We start from the raw sequence: 19,486 nt of genomic DNA, 5'->3' as shown, positions 1-19,486 counted from the left end.
ATACAACATTCTGCCTCCATGTATGCCTGCAGGCCAGAAGAGGGCACCAGACCTCATTACAGATGGTTGTGAGCCACCATGTAGTTGCTGGGAATTGAACTCAGGACCTCTGGAAGAGCAGGCAATGCTCTTAACCACTGAGCCATCTCTCCAGCCCTGCCTCAGGATTTTTAAAACTAACTTTGGCTGGATGTTGTAGTGTGTACCTTTAATCCCAGCACTGGGGAGACAGAGGAAGGTGGATCTCAGTAAGTTTGAGCCTAGCCTGGTCTACAAAGCAAGTTCCAGTACAGCTAGAGCTGCTACACAGAGAAGCCCTGTCTTGAAAAACCCAAAAGGAAATAAATTTGCTAACTTTGTTGTAAAAAAAAAAAATTCTATAAAAATTTTAAATTGGGGCTGGTGGGATGGCTCAGTGGTTAAGAGCACTGACTGCTCCTCCAGAGGGCCTGGGTTCAATTCCCAGCACCCACATGGCAGCTCGCAGCTGTCTGTAACCCCTGTTCCAGAGAATCTGACATCGTTATACCAATGTGCATGAAATAAAGTTAAATAAAGTTTAAAAATAAAAATTTTAAATTTATTTTTGTGTGTATGTATGCTACATCTTTGGCATATAACTTAAGTCTCTTGTGAACTCCATTTTCAAGGCACTGCTTTCAGGCCTGGTTGGCAGATAAGGACACAGGATAAGTCCAGATGGTGTACTCAAGGTCATTTTAGAGGGTAAGGGGTGAAGACTGGGTTAGCTGTGAGGCCTTTTGTTAAAGATTTTTTTAACTATGTGTTTGTGTATGCGCCTGTGAGTGCAGTGCCCACAGAAGCCAGAAGAGGGCGTAGGATCCCTTGGAAGAGGAGTTACAGTGGCTTTGAGTGGCTGGATGTGGGTGAAACAAACCAACCCAGGAATCTCTCCCCGCTCTCCAGGGCTGAGCTACCTCTCCGCGGAAAGGAGAGGTGGGGGTGCCAGCCGAGGTGCGGAAGAGACCACTGCAGCCAGGAGGTGTGCGGTGCGCCCGTCCTGCGCATGCGCGCCCGCTCCGCCCCGCGCGCTCTTCCCCCCCCGCTCCCTCAGCCCGTGGTACACGCTGCTTCCGCTTGCGCCGCCCCCTCCCAGTTGGTTTCCGCGCGCGCGAAAAAGCCGGGGTCTCGTTCAGAGCTGTCCTGTCGGCTGCGACCTGCGAGATGCCAGCACGAACAGCCCCGGCCCGAGTGCCCGCGCTCGCCTCCCCGGCAGGCTCGCTGCCCGACCATGTCCGCAGGCGGTAGGTGCCACGCGGGGTGGGGGTTGGGGGCTACACCGATGCCGTGGCGTTTGTGGAGGCATCTCAGGGTGCCCTGCGGCCGCTGACAGCCGGGGCGCGCATGCGCCGGGCAGTGCTTGGCGCGGGCCGCGCTTCCGGTCGGGAGTCCTCTAGGCTCTTGGCGCCAAAATGGGTGGGGGCCGGTTTGCTGGCCAGTCCACTGACTGGGAAACCAGAGGGAGAAAGGCCAGAGTATCTCTTAGCCTCGTGGAGGTGCAGGCTTGGGGCACCTCCAGGGTGCCGCCTCTTTGGTCAGCCAGGCTCCTGGGTTTGCAGGAAATGTCCCCCTCCCCGCGGCCTGTGGACACCCCCACACTCCCCCCAGCTCCGGCCTCCACTTCCGGTGCCCAGTGGGTCTCGCCGTGCCCACCCCAGGGTCGTTCCGCAGGGTCCTCCGGAGGCCCTGGTGCAGGCGCCTCCCTCTTTCCGTGCCCCGCTGTCAAGTCCTCAGAGCTGCTCTTTCCCGGTGCAGCACTGGGCCTGGGCAGCTTGCAGCCCACGTGGGTTTTTGTTTTGCTGTTATCCTAAAGTAAAGGAGCCCCTGCGATCCTGGAGCTATCAAAGAGACCCTGCCAGGAGAGAGGGATGGTGTGGAATGGGCCCTCCACTTTTGCAGTGACATAAACCAGGTCCTGAGATCCCAGAGCAATCGAGGGAACGATTGACCCTGTCCAGAGTGTGTGTCATGGGGAGGGAGAGATGGATGGTAACGTTAGTGAGCTGTCTCGGCTCCCGCCCCATGGCTTAACCCTGTGAAACAATTCATTTGATCCTGGCACCACTGAGGAAGCTTTTTACGTTGTCCCGTATGCCTATTCCGTACTCCGAGTGCCTTTTCTAAGGAGTGAGGGATGGCAAATAACCCCACCCCCCATTTTAGTGCATGTGAATCTCCCCCCACTCCTTCCAGCGGTCCAGTGTGTGTCACTGGCAGTGAGGGACCCTGGGTGTTTCTGTGTGCAGGCATTGGCGGGAACGCTGGATCCCGCTTCCTGTTCCAGAAGGACATCATTAGTCAGTTCATTTCTGAAAACTTGTCCCACGTGCCGCTGTGCCTTGGTCATGGGGTGCCCGGACCAGCTCTGGACGTCTTCCAACCCGACCTACTTCTGCTGTCTCTTTCCATGGGTTTTGTTTACAGCGGTCATGCCAGGCCAGTTCCTAGTCAGGCTTTGGAGAAAGGGGCATGACTGAAATTCCCCTTCCTGTCAGACGCCCCCACTCCAGCTTGTTCCCGGGCTTGGACCTGAAGCTTTGTGCATGCAAGTTTTCTGTCACTGAGCTACACCTCCAGCCCTTTCTCTCTTTTGGTGGTGGGGGGAGAGGACAGGATTCTTGGCGAGTTCCCCAGGCTGGCCTGGAACTCTCCATCTTCCTGCCTCTGTCTCAGTGTTGGGATTACTGGCATGTGCCACCATGATGGTTTAGGTTTTGAATATGTTTTTGACTGTTATAGAGATAAAAATAGGCAGCTTTTGTGACACCCCTCTACAGTTTTTTCTTTTACAATTTAACATTTCTACCAAAAATACATAGTTAAAGCCCTTGATGGCTCTTTAGACAGTGAGATGACCTCCCTTGCTGTCTTTCCTGTCTTTGTTCATTTGCTCACTTGTGGTTTTGTTTCCCAGGTAGGCTAGCTTCAGGCTGGTTTGTATAGCTCAGGCTAGCCTTGATCTTCTTGTATCTGCTTCCCAAGTGCTGGGATTATAGTACTGTTGACACCACACCTGGCTTAACTTTGCTTGGTTTAGGAAAATGGAGTAGCAAAGTATAATCTACAGTGCGAAGAGGTGTCTCTCTGGTAGGATAGTCAGGAGCTGAATTAGGCCTTGCGGCAGCTTCTGTCCATACTGCTGGTCTGTATTTAAATGGCACCTGCCTAAATGACAGTTTGTTTGCATAGTTCTGCCAGACATATAAAATAAAGTGTTTTCGATATTTGGATTCTAAGTCTTAACTTTTATTTATATGTATGTGGGTACATGCTACCGCTTGTGTGTGGAAGTCAGAGGGCACTCTGCCGGAGCCGGTCGTCTTAGTCAGGTGTGGTGGCACATGGTCTGTAACCTAAGCCCTTAGAAGGCATAAGCAGGAGGGCCACTAGTTAGAATTCAACCAAAGCCTTGTTTCAAAAACTCATTCCTTTCAGGATGAGGTACGTCTTTCCCGTAGCTGAGCCCTCCTTATTGACTCGGGGTTCTAATTTCTTTCAGCTTTATAAATTTTTTTTCAAGGCAGAAAGAGTCTCTGTAGTTGAGCTGGTCTTGAACTTAACGATGCTTGTTCCTCCTGAGTACTGACAGGTGTGCTTTACATTCCTGTCCTGCTCTTATTTTTTTAAACTTGTGTGTGAACGGTGTGTGTCTAATGTGCATGTGCCACAGCATAGGGGCGGGCATAATCTCATTATATACACACATACCACAGCATGAGTGTGGCAGTTAGACTTGTTTATACCATCATCCACCTTTATGTGGATTTGGGCTCAAACTGAGCTTTCAGACCCACCGATCCATCTCACCAAGTCAGTGTTTTCTGTGTCTGTGTGCACATGTGAAGGTCTTTCCTGAGGCAGTTCTCAGGGCTCCTGGAGTTGAAAGTCAGACTTGGCAACGGGTGCTTTTACTCATGGGCCATCTCATCTGACTTTTAAATTTTTTTTTTCTTCTGAGACAGAGTCTCACTATGTAGCCGTTGGTAGGCTGGAACTCTTTGAAGGCCAAACTGCCCTGAAACTCCTATCTGCCTGCCTTTGCCTCCCAAATGCTGGGTTGTTTTTTTTTTTTAAATTTTTGAGACAGGGGGGCTGGAGAGATGGCCCAGTGGTTGGGAGCGGTTGGGAGCGCTGGCTGCTCTTCCGGAAGTCCTGGGTTCGGTTCCCGGCAACCACATGGTGGCTTACGGCTATCTGTAGTGAGATCTGGCACCCTCTTCTGATGTGTGGGCATACATGGAGGCAGAATGTTGTATACTTGATAAATAAATCTTTTTTTTTTTTTTTACCTTAGAACATTGATAAATAAATCTTAAAAAAAAATTTGAGACAGGGTTTCTCCGTAGCTTTTGGTTCCTGTCCTGGGACTAGCTCTTGTAGATCAGGCTGGCCTCGAACTCACAGATCTGCCTGCCTCTGCCTCCCGAGTGCTGGGATTAAAGGTGTGCGCCACCACCTCCTGGCTTGAAATACTGGGATTAAAGACGGCATGTGCAGCCATGCCCAATTTATTACATTTGAACTTTTTGAATTGGTTTCTTGCCTTCTCTACCTTATACTGAGTAGGCAGGGGGTGGGGTAGGTAGATACAGGTGTTTTGCCTGTGAGTATATCTGTACAGTTTATATGCCTGGTGCCTAAGGAAGCCAGAAAAGGGCTGTGGATCCCTGAGGCTGGATTTTTGCTTTCAATCTTATTTATTTTGAGACAAAGTTTTCCTTCATAACCCTGGCTATTCTAGAACTTAATATGTAAACTAGTCCTACCTGGAACTCTAGACTCTCCTACTTGTATCTGAGTATGGGGATAATTAACCTTTTTGTTGAGACCGATTGCTCATAACCTTGGAACTCACTGAGCTAGTCTGACTGGCCTGCAAACCCAGAAGTCCTTTCTCCATCCATGTTTGGCTTTCTGTGGGTATTGGGATTCTTTTTTTTTTTAAATATTTATTTATTTACTTATTATGGACACACTATTCTGTTTGCATATATGTCTGTAGGCCAGAAGAGGACACCAGACCTCATGACAGATGGTTGTGAGCCACCATGTGGTTGCTGGGAATCGAACTCGGGTCCTTTGGAAGAGCACGCAATGCTCTTAACCACTGAGCCATCTCTCCAGCCCGGGTATTGGGATTCAAACTCGGGTTTTTGTTGTAGTATGACAGTCATTTTTTTAAAATTGTTTTTATTGAGCTATATATTTTTTCTCCTCTCCTTTCCTTCCTCCTCCCCTTTTATCCTTTCCTATGATCCCCATGCTCCCAATCTACTCAGGAGATCTTGTCTTTTTCTATTTTGCATGTAGATTAGATCCATGTATGTGTCTCTTAGGGTCCTCTTTGTTGTCTAGGTTCTCTGGGATTGTGAATTGTGGGTGGTTTTTCTTTATGTCTGAAAGTCACTTATGAGTGAGTCCATATAATTGTCTTTCTGGGTCTGGGTTACCTCACTCAATATGTTTTCTAGATTCATCCCTTTTCCTGCAAATTTCAAGATGTCATTATTTTTTTCACTGTGTAATACTCCATCATGTAAATGTACCACATTTTCCTCATCCATTCTTCAGTCGAGAGGCATTTAGTTTGTTTCCAGGTTCAGCTATGACAAAGCTGCTATGAACATAGTTGAGCACATGTCCTTGTGGTATGATTGAGCATCCTTTGGATATATACCCAAAAGAGGTATTGCTGGGTCTTAAAGTGGGTTGTTTCCTAATTTTCTGAGAAATCACCATACTGATTCCCAAAGTGACTGTACCAGTTTGCACTCCCACCAGCAATGCAGAAGTGTTCCCTTTACCCCACATCCTCTCCAGCATAGGTTGCCCCAGTCCTCTTGAGTTTTTCAGACAATTGGGTAGCCCAGACTAGCCTCAGCCACCCTGTGTAGCTTAAGATGACCTGGATTCTTGACCCTCCTGCCTCCACTTCCAGGTGCCGGTATCCATGTGTGCAGGTTATGCGGTGCTGGGGATGGAGCTGAGAGCCTCAAGTGTTCTAGGCAAGCAGTTTACTCACTGACTTTCCTCTTCTGTGCATTAAGTTCACTCCTCAGAAAGATGATACAGCCTGGCTTCATTTAAGTAGGTAGTTTTGAGTTCTGTAATTTTTATTTTTTTTAATATTTATTTATTATGTATACAATATTCTGTTTACATGTGTGCCTGCAGGCCAGAAGAAGACACCAGACCTCATTACAGATGGTTGTGAGCCTCCATGTGGTTGCTGGGAATTGAACTCAGGACCTTTGGAAGAGCAGGCAATGCTCTTAACCGTTGAGCCATCTCTCCAGCCCTGTAATTTTTATTTTTTCTGTGCTGAAGTTGAACCCAGACCTCTGTGTGTGTCTGTCAGCTCTGTTAGAGGGGGTGTAGCTCACTACAGGTCTGGAACACTGTCACTTGGTTGACAGTTGTTTTGTTAAGTCCTTGGTGCTGTCCCTTACAGCTGTGTGGTCGTCATCTTAATCTTAGTGCCCTGTCTGTGTCTAGTTTTTATTTATTTATTGATTGATTGATTGATTGATTGTTTTTCGAGACAGGGTTTCTCTGTGGTTTTGGAGCCTGTCCTGGAACTAGCTCTGTAGACCAGGCTGGTCTCGAACTCACAGAGATCCGCCTGCCTCTGCCTCCCGAGTGCTGGGATTAAAGGCGTGCGCCACCACCGCCCGGCTGTGTCTAGTTTTTAAAGACTTATTTTTACTCACGTGTGTGTGTGTCATGTGTATGCAGGTGCCCATAGAGACCACAAGGTGTCAAACCCCTTGGAACTTGAGTTAAGGAGGGGACATTGCAAGCCACCTGACCCAGGTGGGGAACTTAGGTCCTCTGTAAGAGCAGTACATGCTGTTGACCACCAAGCTATCTCCAGGCTCCCCATCTGTTTTGGGGGGGGGGGGCACTGGGCATAGAAGCCAGGGCAGATATTTTATCGTTTAATGTGTCATTTAAGAAATGAGGCTGACCACTCCTGGTGGGAGTGAGTTAGAGCAGCAGTCTGGAGGCCTCCACCCTGGGCCGTCACAGCAGGGAGCAGGGAGCTTCGGCCTTCCAGGTGCTAGTCTATTCGAGTACACTGCCCTCAGCTGGGTTGGCTTTTTATGTCAGGCTTGTGGGATGCTCTAGGCTTTTTCTTTCTATGATTTGCCTAGATTTTGTTTGTCTGGACCTGTTAACCCTTCTGTTTGAAACTATCTTTGAATTCTTTTTCCTGCCTCAGCCTCTGAGTGCTGTTGGGATTCTTGGCATGAGCTGCCAAGACTGGTTTAGTTTTAGATCTTTCTCTCTGGTGTTGAAGTGAACTATTCATTTTCTTATATCTTCTTTTAGTGCTGGCTGTAGATTTGTGCTAGGCAAGTGCTATGCCTCTAAACCACACCTTGGACCAAAGAGTATCAGTCTCTTGTGTGGTGAGGGTCAGAAATGAGGGAGGTATGGAATAGAAACCAAGATTTTTTTTTTAATTTATTTATTACATATATAGTGTTCTGGGCACCAGATCTCATTATACATGGGTATGAGCCTTTATGTGCTTGCTGGGAATTGAACTCAGGACCTCCAGAACAGCAGTCAGTTCTTTTAACCTCTGAGCCATCTCTTCAGCCCTGTAGTTTAAGTTTTAAAACAGGGTCTCATTCTATACCTCAGGCTGATCTTTTTTTTTTTAAGTTTATTTATTTATTAAGTATACAACATTCTGCCTCCATGTATGCCCGCACGCCAGAGGAGGGCACCAGATCTCAGTACAGATGGTTGTGAGCCACCATGTGGTTGCTGGGAATTGAACTCAGGACCTCTGGAAGAGCAGCCAGTGCTCTTAACCACTGAGCCATCTCTCCAGCCCCCTCAGGCTGATCTTGAACTCAGTTTTCCTACTCCAACCTTGTGCTTATTTTGACAGGTACTGTTGCACCTGGCTAGTTCTCTTTATTGTGTGTATGTATGTATGAATGCAGCTGTACCGGTATAGACATCCCAGGACTATTTTATTTGTGATTTAGAAAAACTTGAAGTCACGGTTACAATAGTGAGTCTGGGGTACTATGCTGTCTTGGTATGTACATGAAAGGCAGAGGTCAGGTTGTTAGCGTGATGCTCTTTCCACCTCTGTATGGATTCTGGGGGATCAAACTTAAGATTTCAGGCTTGTGTGGCAGGCCAGAGGTCACTGTTGGTTGTCCTTTCAAAATTGTCTCCACCTTGTTGGTCTTTCACTGAGCCTAAAACTCACCTCTTTGACTAGATTTGGTGACCTAGTGTTTTTCTCATTACAGTTTTTTTACATGGGTTCTGGGCCCCTAACTTGGGTCCTTGCTAAGTCATCTCACCAGCCTGCTCCAGACTTGTGATGTAGCTGGGGTACCTGGACATTGTGATGTTCCTGCCTGGGCCTTTTGAGTGCTGGGATCACAGGTGTGCTAAACTGAAGACTGTCTCCAGCTTCTGAAACCGTCTGTTGACTCCCATCCCACCTCCACCCCCCAAAGTCAACCTCTTGGGCCATGTCCTTGTCTGTCTGACCTGCAATGCAGCGGAAAGCTCTGTGCTGAGGGAGTTTAGACTAAGCCCATGCTGACTGTCCCTGATAATCTTCCCATCTTTCCATCAGAAGCTCGAGCATCTTAGTCACATTTTCAGAGTTGCTCTTGCCACATAAGAGTCACAGGTCCTGGGGTCAGGGCAGCAGCATCTTGTGAGAGGGACATCATTTTGCTACCCAAGATGCTATCTATCATCAGATGGCCTCACCCCATTTGCTTAGCCAGAGGCTAGGGGGTATAGCTCAGTGGGAGAATTATGTCTTTAGCACATTTCATGGCCCTGGCTTTCATCCCCAGCAGCAGACAGAAAAGGTGGGGTTCTAGAACTTTGGGCTTGTTTTGTAGGCTCTACTCTGCTGCCAAATTGTATCTCAGACGAGCATTTCTGGTTTAGAATGTTGAAATAACTTAACCTTTGCAAACTCCTATGTAGTTCATGTTTCTGTTGGACCGATTTTTTTTTTCTAAAATCGTGGTTCCAATGTTGTCCTGTCTTTCCATGGCTCTTCTTTTTTTTTTAAATATTTATTTATTATGGATACAATATTCTGTTTGCATATATGCCTGCTAGAAGAGGACACCAGACCTCATTACAGATGGTTGTGAGCCACCATGTGGTTGCTGGGAATCGAACTCGGGTCCTTTGGAAGAGCACACAGTGCTCTTGACCACTGAGCCATCTCTCCAGCCCCCTCCATGGCTCTTCTAATGGTATGCTGCTGAGCTTTCGTTGTTGGGTCCTCTCCAGACTTCTTTCTGTCTGGCACTGTTAATGGCTGTTTCTTGGGTATCCCCTGAAGCAGCTGTCCTGCTGGGACTCTACTCAGGAGGCTTCCTCTGCTAGAACTCACAGGTCCACCTGCCTCTGCCTCCTGAGTGCTGGAATTAAAGGTGTGTGCCACCACTGCCTGGCTATATTAGATTTTTTTAAAATTAGGTTTATTGTGTGTGGCTTGTGTGGGGAATGTAAGTGGAGGTCAGGACAATTTCAGGAGTTGGTTCTCTCCTTCCACTTGGAGGAGTCGAACTTCAGTCAGACTTGCAGAAAATGCCTTTAACCACTGAACCTTCCACTGGGGCCCTACATTGTGTTTGAGACAGAATGGAGCCTTAAAATCCAGACTGGCCTGGAACTTGCCATCCTCCTACCTCTACCTCTGAAGTGTTGGGATTGCAGTTCAGTGCTGCTGTTCCTGGCTATGTCTGCCTACTTTTTCAAAGGTTTATGTGTATTTTATCTTCCCTAGGTGGCTAAACTCTTGGAAGTAGTTAGGAATGGATCATGGCCTGTCTGGTCAACATGGGGTGAAGGAGGTTTCGAGGTCTCCACTTGGACTTTCTCATTTTTTTTGAGACCTACTGCTTTCTGTTGCACAGGGTAGCCTTGAACTTGATCCTATGAACTCTTCCATCCAGTGTGCTAGGATTCCAGGCCTGAACCATCAAGCTTGATTGAGTCTTTCCTGGTAGAATCTCAGATCTAGGGCTGTTGAGCTGGCTACAGCCGCTGTGTCCTGGCTTCATTTTGAGGGAGTATGATTCGCGGTAGATCTCGTGCTGGGTTCCATCCCAGCATCTGGTGGGGCACCAAAGCGACAGTCACACGCACTGCTGTAGCAGCTGTGTTTATGCCTCTGGCTATAAACGTCCACCTGTGCAGTTGCCTTTCTTCGAGTCTTGCCTTGGGCCAAGTGACTGTAGGGTGGGATGACTTTTGTCGTGTGGGACTCTGAGCCTGGAGGGAATTTTGTTTTCCTTTGGGTGCTGTAGTAGAACTTGGGGCTTTTTATGTGTTAGGCAGCACTCTGCCACACTCCAGTCTGAGCTTTGGAAAAACAGCCATTCCAGAGCATTTTTCTTTAGTTTCCTGGAGCCTAGGCTTGCCCTAAATTCATTTTATAGCCTAGGCTGGCCTTGAACTCCTGAACCTCCTCCCTACGTCCTAAGAGCTGGGCTCACAGATATGCATCACCATTCCTGGGTTACTGGGTACTGGGATGGAACCCAGAATATGCATATTGGACAAGCATTCTCAAGGCCCCAGCTCTCCAGAGCTAGAGTCCCTGTTGTACTGTAGTTAACTGTAACTGTAAGTATCGTTGGCATTGTATCGAACGTCTTTTCTAAGGGAAAACCCCTTTGCTGATATTAGTCCACTTACCCAGCTTCTGACCAAGAACAAAGTAGGGTCTGCCAGTAGCTGGAGTAACCACGGTGCCTCTGGTCCAGCAGCCACTGGGAATACTGAATCTACCCTCTAGCTACCGAAAACTGAGCACCCAGACTTCAGGGCTGCTGGAATGGGGCAGAGTTGGCACAGGCCTGGCTCCTGTCTGTGGCGGTTAGACCTGTTCACCCTCCACTGTCCCCAAGCTTGGTCACAGGCTACCACTTCTGTGGCTTTTCATTCTTCTAGTGGTCCCTGACCAGAAAGGTAAGGTAATCAGTAATCTGACAACAACTCTCTCAGACAAGTCCAAGAGAATTCTGTACTTCCAAACTTAGGTACACATTCTGGAGGTTGAGCTCTTTGAGATCTTGGCTTGCTTTGTTGTCGTGTCATGTCCGTACCCCCTCCCCGTGGTGCTAGGGATGAAATCCAAGGCCGCCTGAGCTGCATTCTCAGCTCACCATCTGACCTATCAGATTTCATCTTCAGCGCCTCTGTAAGTGGGCATGCCTGATGCCCTAGACACCTCATTTTCCCCATTTTATCCCTGGCTGGTCCTCACAGTGCAGCCATGACCCATGCCGACATCATTCATGCTGTGGCAGACCCAGCTGGGAAAACAGTTGTAGGTCATCCAGGAAAGACCCTGACTATGGCCTGTTCCCAATTTGCTTTCTTGTACTTTCTGCCCCTCTGCTTTGAGACAGGATTTCCTGTAGTCCAAGCTAGCCTCAAACTCACAATGTATAACCGAAGATGACTTTGAGTTCTTGCTCCTCCTGCCCCTTCTGCTTCTCAGAGGTAAACGAAGTTGCTTATTTTATTTTTGTATCACTTTCTTTACTCAGGCTCAAAGACTTGGAAAGAGATAATTTAACAGAAAAGGTAATTGCTCTCTCTTCCTTCAGATATTCACTTGTATATGTATGTGTGCCTGTGCATGTGTTCGCATATATATGGGTGCCCATATGCAGTCAGGTGCATGCATGTGCATGTAGAAACCAGAGGTTGACGTCAGATGTTTTTCTTTATCACTGTCCACTTTATTTGCTAAGGTGAAGACTCAATGAATCTGGAACTCATGGTTCAACCAGTCTTAAGTAGCCAAGCTTGGCCTAAGAATCCCCTTCCTGCCTACTGAGTACTGGATTCTGCCAAGTTTTTATGCCGGTACAGGAGATCTGATCTCTGGTCTTCGTGCTTGCATGACAAGTGCTTTAATGACCAAGTTATCGCCCCAGACCCTAGTTCATTCCTGAGGCAGGGTTTTGATCCATAGCTTGGGCTGACCCTGAACTTAATAGATAGTTAAACTGACCTCAGATTAAACTGGCAACCCTCCTTGTTTAAGCTTCCCGAGTGTTGAGATCTCAGGTATCCTACACTATGCCTAGCGTGATATTTTTTTTGGCTGAACCAGGGCTGTCAGCACCCAGCCATTGGGATGGCCAGGTGCAGCTTATCTATGAGTTTGTTAATTGCTGTCTTGGGAGACTGGGGGTTCCTCAGCTGTGTCCTTCCACAGGAGTGTGTGAAAGAGAAATTGAACCTGTTGCATGAATTCCTGCAAACAGAAATCAAGAGCCAGTTATATGACTTGGAAACCAAATTACATAAAGAAGAATTGTCTGAGGTAAGTTTGTTTCCCAGTTTTTAGGGAGGCAGAGACTGTTTGTCTCACTCTGATGTCTTCCTACTAAATATTTCTTTGCTGTTGTAGGAGGGCTACCTGGCTAAAGTGAAATCCCTTTTAAATAAAGATTTGTCCTTGGAGAACGGAACTCACTCTCTCGCTCGGAAAGCCAACGATTGTCCAGCCAACGGGAGCCGGCCAAGCCGGAAAGCAGAAATGGCAGATTCAAAACAATCCTCCAAGCCCAAGCCTCGGACACCCAGGAGAAGCAAGTGGGACAGTGAGGCCAGTTGTAAGGACACGTGGCATAGTGACTTACAGTTGTTTGCTTATTTTGGGTTTTTGGCCGTTTTGAAACAGTGCCTGTCTATAGCATAGGCTGACCGTAAACTCTGCCCTCCTACTTCAGCCTCCTGAGTGCTGGGATGTTTCCATCTTGAGCCTGTGAGCATGCACTGCATGCATATATTTTAGTTGTTTCTCTTAGTTTCTGGCGCTGAGAAGGAAGCCTAAGGCCCTGTGAACACTTGAGAACATGCTGACATTCAGCTGCACCCTTATTCTCTAAGTTTTTTAACTTTCCTTCCCGTATCTGTTGTCCTGTCTGTCTCTGTCTTTTGCAGTGCCAGGGATGAAACCTAAGACCTGCAGTGTGCTAGGGAAGGGCACATCTAGCAAGCCCCAGCTGTTCTGTTCTCTCTGGGGGGGGGGGGGTTGAATGTGCATGCTGTACAGGTTCTTTGTCACGGAGCTGCACCGAGCCTTTGGTTTATTTTCTGTGCCCCTCTACCTAACTTAGACTCTCATAGATGGACCCCACGTGAGGTTTCAGTTTAGGGATTTTATGTTTATAATGGTTTGACATGGTGCTTGGTCACCATAAATCATTCTTGGATTCTGGGCTTCCTTTCCCTCCATTGTATGCTATTGTCAGGTACTGGACAATGGCAGCTCTAAGGGACTGTCTGTTGACATGTGCAAGCTGGTACGCAATTTAGTCTAGATTGAAAGCCAAGAAATGTATATTCATGCAGCCCTTGGCTTCTGTAGTCATTTGTTCTCATTGAAGAATGCCATGTCCTTTTTCTCGTTTGTTTGTTTTTAAACAGCTGAAGCTTCATCCAGCTCCATGGCTGTGAGAAGAATCACTAGGCAGACCACCATCACATCTCACTTCATGAAGGGGTCAGTATGTAATGAAGGGGCTATTAGCCACTTCCTGGGGTCTGGTAATTTTTGAAAAATATGGCTTTCATAATTCATTTCCTTTTTTTTTTTTTTTTTTTTTACCTTTATTTTAGTACTGAGGATAGAATCCAGGGTCCGGTTCACATTAGGAACCTCTGAGCCATGCCCCTACCCCCATAGAGATTTCTGGCAGAGGATTTCCCACTGAGTTGCAGCCCTACATGTATTATCTGTTTTGCAGGTTTTATTCTATAGACATTGTCAAACATTGCTTGTAAACACTTCATCTTTTTTCACATTTTGAGAAAACTTAAAGCATACATAAAACTCTAGTATATAGTATAAGAACCCTTAGTGCTCAGTGCTTGAGAGATGGTTTAGCAGATAAGAGCACTGGCTGCTTTTGTGAAGGACCTAGATTTGATTTCCTCCACCCACGTGATAGTTCATGGCCATCTATAACTCCAGTCCTGACAATATGATGTCCTCTTCCAGCCTTCTTACGCACTGTAAGCATGTGGTGCACAGATACATGTAGACAAAACATCCATACACATAAAACTTAAAGAACAAAACAACAAAGAACCCTCGTACTCATCACCCGTTAATAGGAAAATAAAGCATAATACTGTTTCCATGACTTTTATGAACTTTTTGTTTTTTCCAGTACTGGAACCTTCACAAAGCTATACCAACCAGTTTCATATGGACATATTTATATAGACATATCCATGTTTTGTTACGGTTTTGTTTTTAAGATTTATGTATGCTAGTATTTTGCATGTGTGTCTGTGTACCACATTGTATAGTACCTGCAGAAGTCAGGAAAGGGTGCTGATCCCCTGGAACTGGAGTTGCTAATTGTTCTGAGCCACTGGGTGCTGGGCCCTGAACCCAGGTTCTCTGTAAGAGGAGCAGGTGCCATCTCTCCAGCTTCATACATATCTTGTGTACATTCATAGTGTATATATGTTATGTGTATGCCTTTCTTCAACATGATCACCCAACTGGACAGCCAGGGCCTAGGTTGAACTCAAGCCTTCAAGAGCACTGGGTGTTCTTAATTGCTGAACCATCTCTACAGCATACAGTGTTTCTCTGAAACATTAGAATTTTGCCTGCTACTTTCTAAGTCTCAGAGCAATGGGTCTAGACAACAATGGCTTCTTTTGTTTTTTTTTTTTTTTTTTTGGTTTTTCGAGACAGGGTTTCTCTGTGCCTTTGGAGCCTGTCCTGGAACTAGCTCTGTAGACCAGGCTGGTCTCGAACTCCCAGAGATCCGCCTGCCTCTGCCTCCCGAGTGCTGGGATTAAAGGCGTGCGCCACCACCACCCGGCTGTTTTGTTTTTTTTTTTTGAGACAGGGTTTCTCTAGCTGTAGCTGTCCTGGAACTAGCTCTTGTGTAGACCAGGCTGGCCTTGATATCTGCCTGCCTCTGCCTCCTGAGTGCTAGAATTAAAGGCGTGTGCCACCACCACCCGGCTGGCTTCTCGTTTTACAAAGAGATAACAACAGATTTTTGACAAAGGTGACTCTGTCCTTTGAATCAACCTCGGAAAATACAAAGCTGAGCAACTGCTTTTCCAGAAGATCTGGTTTTAATTTCTAGCACCTACATGGTGGTTCATAACCATCTTTAACTCAGGGATCCGATATCCTCTTCTGGCTTCTGCAAGTACCAGGCACACATAGTGCACAGACATACATGCAAGCAAAACACTCATACACGCTAAAAAATTTTAAGTATAAAGCTGGAGATAGTGAGATCTAGCAGGCAAAGTGCTTGCTTGCTCTGCAAGCACAAGAACCTGTTTTCAGATCCCCAACACCATGTTAAAAGCCAGGTCTAAGCACGGAGAGGGCTGAGACAGGTTCTGGGCCCTGGCTGTCCAGATAGTCCAGTTAAGCTGGTGAGCTCTATGATCAGTGAGAGACTGTCTCACAAAAAGCAGGACAGCTTTACCCAATCCAAAATGGGTAATCACATTGCAGAAATGCATGCATATAACATATATACACTTTAAATGTATATGAATGTGGGGGGGGGCTGGAGAGATGGCTCAGTGCTTAAGGGCATCTGATTCTCTTGCAGAGGGTCAGGGTTCAGGGCCCAGCACCCAGCTCACAACCTTTGGTAATTCCAGTTCCAGGGGATCTAGTACCCTCTCCGTTCTTCTACAGGCACTACCCAGTGTGGTGCATAGACACAAATGCAGGCAAAACAGCCAGGTGGTGGTGGTGCACAGCTTTAATCCCAGCACTCAGGAGGCAGAGGCAGGTGGCTCTCTGAGTTCGAGACCAGCCTGGTCTACAAGAGCTAGTTCTAAGACAGGCTCCAAAGCAACCCAGAGAAACCCTGTCTTAAAAAAAAAATGCAGGCAAAGCATTTGTACACATGAAATGAAAAGATTTTAAAAACAAATATATGGATGTTGAGCACTGGTGTGTTCACAACTACCTGTAACTTCAGCTCCAGAGTACCTGATACTTTCCTAACCTCCAAGAGTACATGCACACAACTTCAAATCATACAAGATGGGCACCTCCTGGCAGGGAAGACAAACTGTGCCTTCAAGAGGTTCTTTTGTAAAAGAAAAGTTATTGAAGGCCACTTGATGGCTGGGTGTGTGTGTGTGTGTGTGTGTGTGTGTGTGTGTGTGTGTGTCAGAACTAACGTCTCCTTACCGTGTGACAGCACCACTAAACAGAAACCCAAGGAAGAATCCGAGAAGAGAATCCTAGAGGAGTCAGTTGCAGAGGAGAGAGACCAGGTGGGCCATCCTGTTGACTCTGGACATTTAACTTGGATGTGTTTGTTGGCAAAAGCTGGTCTGTCTAAACAGATTCCTTGTAGTAGGGGTGTTCAGTGCTGTGGGACAGGGCTGCTGCTGCAGTGTGCTCTTGGGCTAGCGCCCAGCAGACCGGAGTCCTATAACAGCGGATGCTGTGGCTCTGGTCTGAAGGCATCGGGAGGCAGTTCTATTTTTTTCAATGTTGGATTCAAACCTAGGGCTTCACCCATGTAAGCACTGCACTACTCAACTATACACAAATATATTGAGACAGTATTGTATAGCCCGGGGTAGGCTTGAACTGTGTGTACTTGAGCCTGGACTTGAAGTCTTGGTCTTCCTGCCTCCACCTCCCAAGTGCTAGGATGACATATTTGCACCACTATCCCAGATGGTTGGGATTTTTATGTGTATGTTTGTGGTTCTTGTGTGTGGGTATGTGCACATGCATGTAGGTGCCCAAGGAAGCCAGACGTGCCAGATCACTGGAGCTAGTTCCTGGGGTGGTGAACCACGGACATGGGTCCTGGGAAGTGAATTCTGGTCCTCTGGAAGAACAGTGCATTCTTAGTGAGTGAGCCATCTCTCATGCATCCTGCTCTCTTTTGAGACAGGACATCACTGGATACTCCAGGCTACCCTGAAACTAGCTGAGGCTGGCCTTGACCTTATGGTGATTGCCCTGCCTCAATTGCCTAAGTTCTGGGTTGTAGGTGTGGGCTAGCATACCTGGCTCTACCCACTCTGTTTAACTGTGGTTGGGGGTTGATCTGTTTTTGTTGTTGTTGTTGTTGTTGTTTTGGTTTTTTTTCTTTGTTTTTTTTGTTTTGAGCTGAGGACAGAACCCAGGGCCTTGCACTTGCTAGGCAGTCACTCTACCCCTGAGCTGAATCCCCAGCCCCGATCTACTTTTCAAACCAACATTGTCTTAATTTCTCTTCTTCCCTCTGCCCAGGATAAGAGACGCAGAGTTACAAGCACAGAGCGGTAAGCATCCTTATAATCTCCTCTTTGATTTGTCTCAGTTATAGAAATTATTTTCTGAAAGCTAGAGTTCTGTAGTAAGTTTCCTTGGCAACTATAATCCTCTTAAGGATGCTGAATTTGGAAACAAAGTATTAATCTTCTAATTCATGTAGAATTTTCCCTCATCCCAGAAGGAGTTGAGGTCTCCTGGTATGAGACCTGAGTTGAAAGGTCTCCCTCAGTATTCGATGGTGAAACAACACTTGACTGTCTACTGTCCTGGGGTGGCGATTACTCTTGGTGTAGGAAGCTGGGCTCATGAATCTGCTACTGGAGACTGAGCTGCTTGGTTCCTGCCTATATAATAGTCTACTTTGCCTGACAGTGGTGCTGGAGTTTCTGTAGTGGAACCGGAAAGTGTAACACCAGGAACCCCCACGTGTCGGGAAAAGCAAGGTGACCAGGTAAAGCCCCTTTACCACCTTCTTTCCCTGAGCATGTCTCTGGTTTCTGGAATGAGGTGAAGTGGGGGAGAGCAACAGTGAATTTCAGCTGATGTAGGAAGCCTTGACTGAGTCTCTGTGGAGGTCTCCTTTTTGAGCAATAGGAAATGCTGGAGGTTCCATAGCACCATCCAAATACAAAGCCACTCTACTGGGCTGGGTCCTGGTTCAGTGGCAGAGTTTTGGCATAGCATGCTTGAGGTTCTGGGTCCATCCTTTGTAGAAGGAGCTGCAGGCAGGCCTGCTTTTCGTCCTGCCTGGCTCCCACACGGCTAGCTTTACACCCGAAATAATACAAAATTGTATTCTTTTAAACACTGCTTGGCCCATTAGTTCCAGCCTCTTAATGGCTAATTATCATATCTTGATTAACCCATCTCTAATAATCTGTATAGCACCACGAGATGGTGTCTTACCAAGAAGATTCTAGTGTACATCCATCTTGGGCTGGAGCTTCATCATGTCTGCCCTGGAGAGGAGAGGCATGGCATCTGCCTCACTTTCTCCCAGCATTCTGTTCTTTCTACTCCACCCACCTAAAGGCTGGCCTATCAAATGGGCCAAGGCAGTTTCTTTATTAACCAATGACTTTCCTCCATCAATCCTTCAGTCTCATAAACAAAAAGAAAGCCTCTCCACATTGCCCCCTGGCTGGAATGAGACCCTTCTTTCCATCCAGCCAGCACTGGGAGGAAATAGTGGTGAAGGGTCTGAGCTGCACATATCCTTTGCTTAGCAGTAAGACATGGGTAAGACTGGGGATATAGCTTTGTTGGAGTATACTTGCCTGGCCTGTGTGCAGCCTTGGGTTTCATCATTCCCAAGAACGACAGAAAATTTCCAGGCACAATTATACTCTTTAGTACTTGGGAAGAAGAGGTCATTCTTATTCTTTGTTACATGGTAAGTTCAAGGCCAGCGTGGGCTATATGACACTATCTCAAAAAAGCAAAAAACAAAACCAAAAAAAATTTTTTACACTTATTTATTGTGTTTGTGGGTCTACACATCATGTGAATATCAAATCAAAAGACAACTTGTATGCGTTAATTCTTTCATGTGGGACCCAGATATCAAACTCGGGTCATCAGGCAAGACAGCAAGTGCTTTTAGCACTGAGCCATCTCACTGGCCCTGGGTTTGGCTCTCTTGTGTTCAGAGAACTCCAACTCGGGTCATTAGGCCTGGGTGACAGGCCTTTTAGTTGCTGAGATATTTCCTTAGCTTTGTAAAAATATTTACTTTTTTGTGTGTGTGTGCATACCTCCCCAGTCAGGATTTGCTTTAGTTTTTCTTCCCTCCCCTCCAGGGTTTATCTCATCAGAATGTCTTCACTGTCTGTTGACTCCACCAAAAGAAAAGACAGTTGTTTCTTGCTTTATTTTACTTTGGTTTTTTGAGGCAGGATTTCTCTGTACAGCCTTAGCTGTCCTGGAACTAGCTCTGTAGACCAGTCTGGGCTTGAACTCAGAGATCTGCCTCTGCCTCCCGAGTGCTAGGATTAAAGGCGTGCGCCACTGACACCCAGCTGGACTTTCATTTATTTATTTATTTATTTATTTATTTTTTAAATTATTATTATTATTTTTTTTTTTTACTTTTTCAGGGGAGAGCGTGAGTGCAGTCTTGTTTTTAAGGAAGCAGAATTGAGGTTTTATAAAGATACTTTA

At 46.7% G+C, this 19,486-nt stretch overlaps 1 protein-coding gene across 1 annotated transcript in view; it reads left to right on the top strand.

The window, feature by feature from the left end:
• The first annotated feature begins 1,128 nt into the window (after positions 1-1,128).
• Positions 1,129-19,486, top strand: part of Dnmt1 (DNA methyltransferase 1) — a 48,157-nt gene continuing 29,799 nt past the window's right edge. The window contains exons 1-8 of the mRNA XM_013346289.2: positions 1,129-1,265; positions 11,583-11,619; positions 12,260-12,367; positions 12,455-12,659; positions 13,477-13,552; positions 16,251-16,326; positions 17,303-17,334; positions 17,699-17,777. Coding sequence (XP_013201743.1) covers positions 1,186-1,265; positions 11,583-11,619; positions 12,260-12,367; positions 12,455-12,659; positions 13,477-13,552; positions 16,251-16,326; positions 17,303-17,334; positions 17,699-17,777 — 693 coding nt within the window. The 5' untranslated portion in view covers positions 1,129-1,185. The remainder of the gene's footprint in view (positions 1,266-11,582; positions 11,620-12,259; positions 12,368-12,454; positions 12,660-13,476; positions 13,553-16,250; positions 16,327-17,302; positions 17,335-17,698; positions 17,778-19,486) is intronic.

Source organism: Microtus ochrogaster, chromosome 5 (genome assembly GCF_000317375.1).
Source record: "Microtus ochrogaster isolate Prairie Vole_2 chromosome 5, MicOch1.0, whole genome shotgun sequence".
NCBI classification, from domain to species: Eukaryota; Metazoa; Chordata; class Mammalia; order Rodentia; family Cricetidae; genus Microtus; species Microtus ochrogaster.
This window is presented reverse-complemented; position numbering and strand designations above follow the sequence as displayed.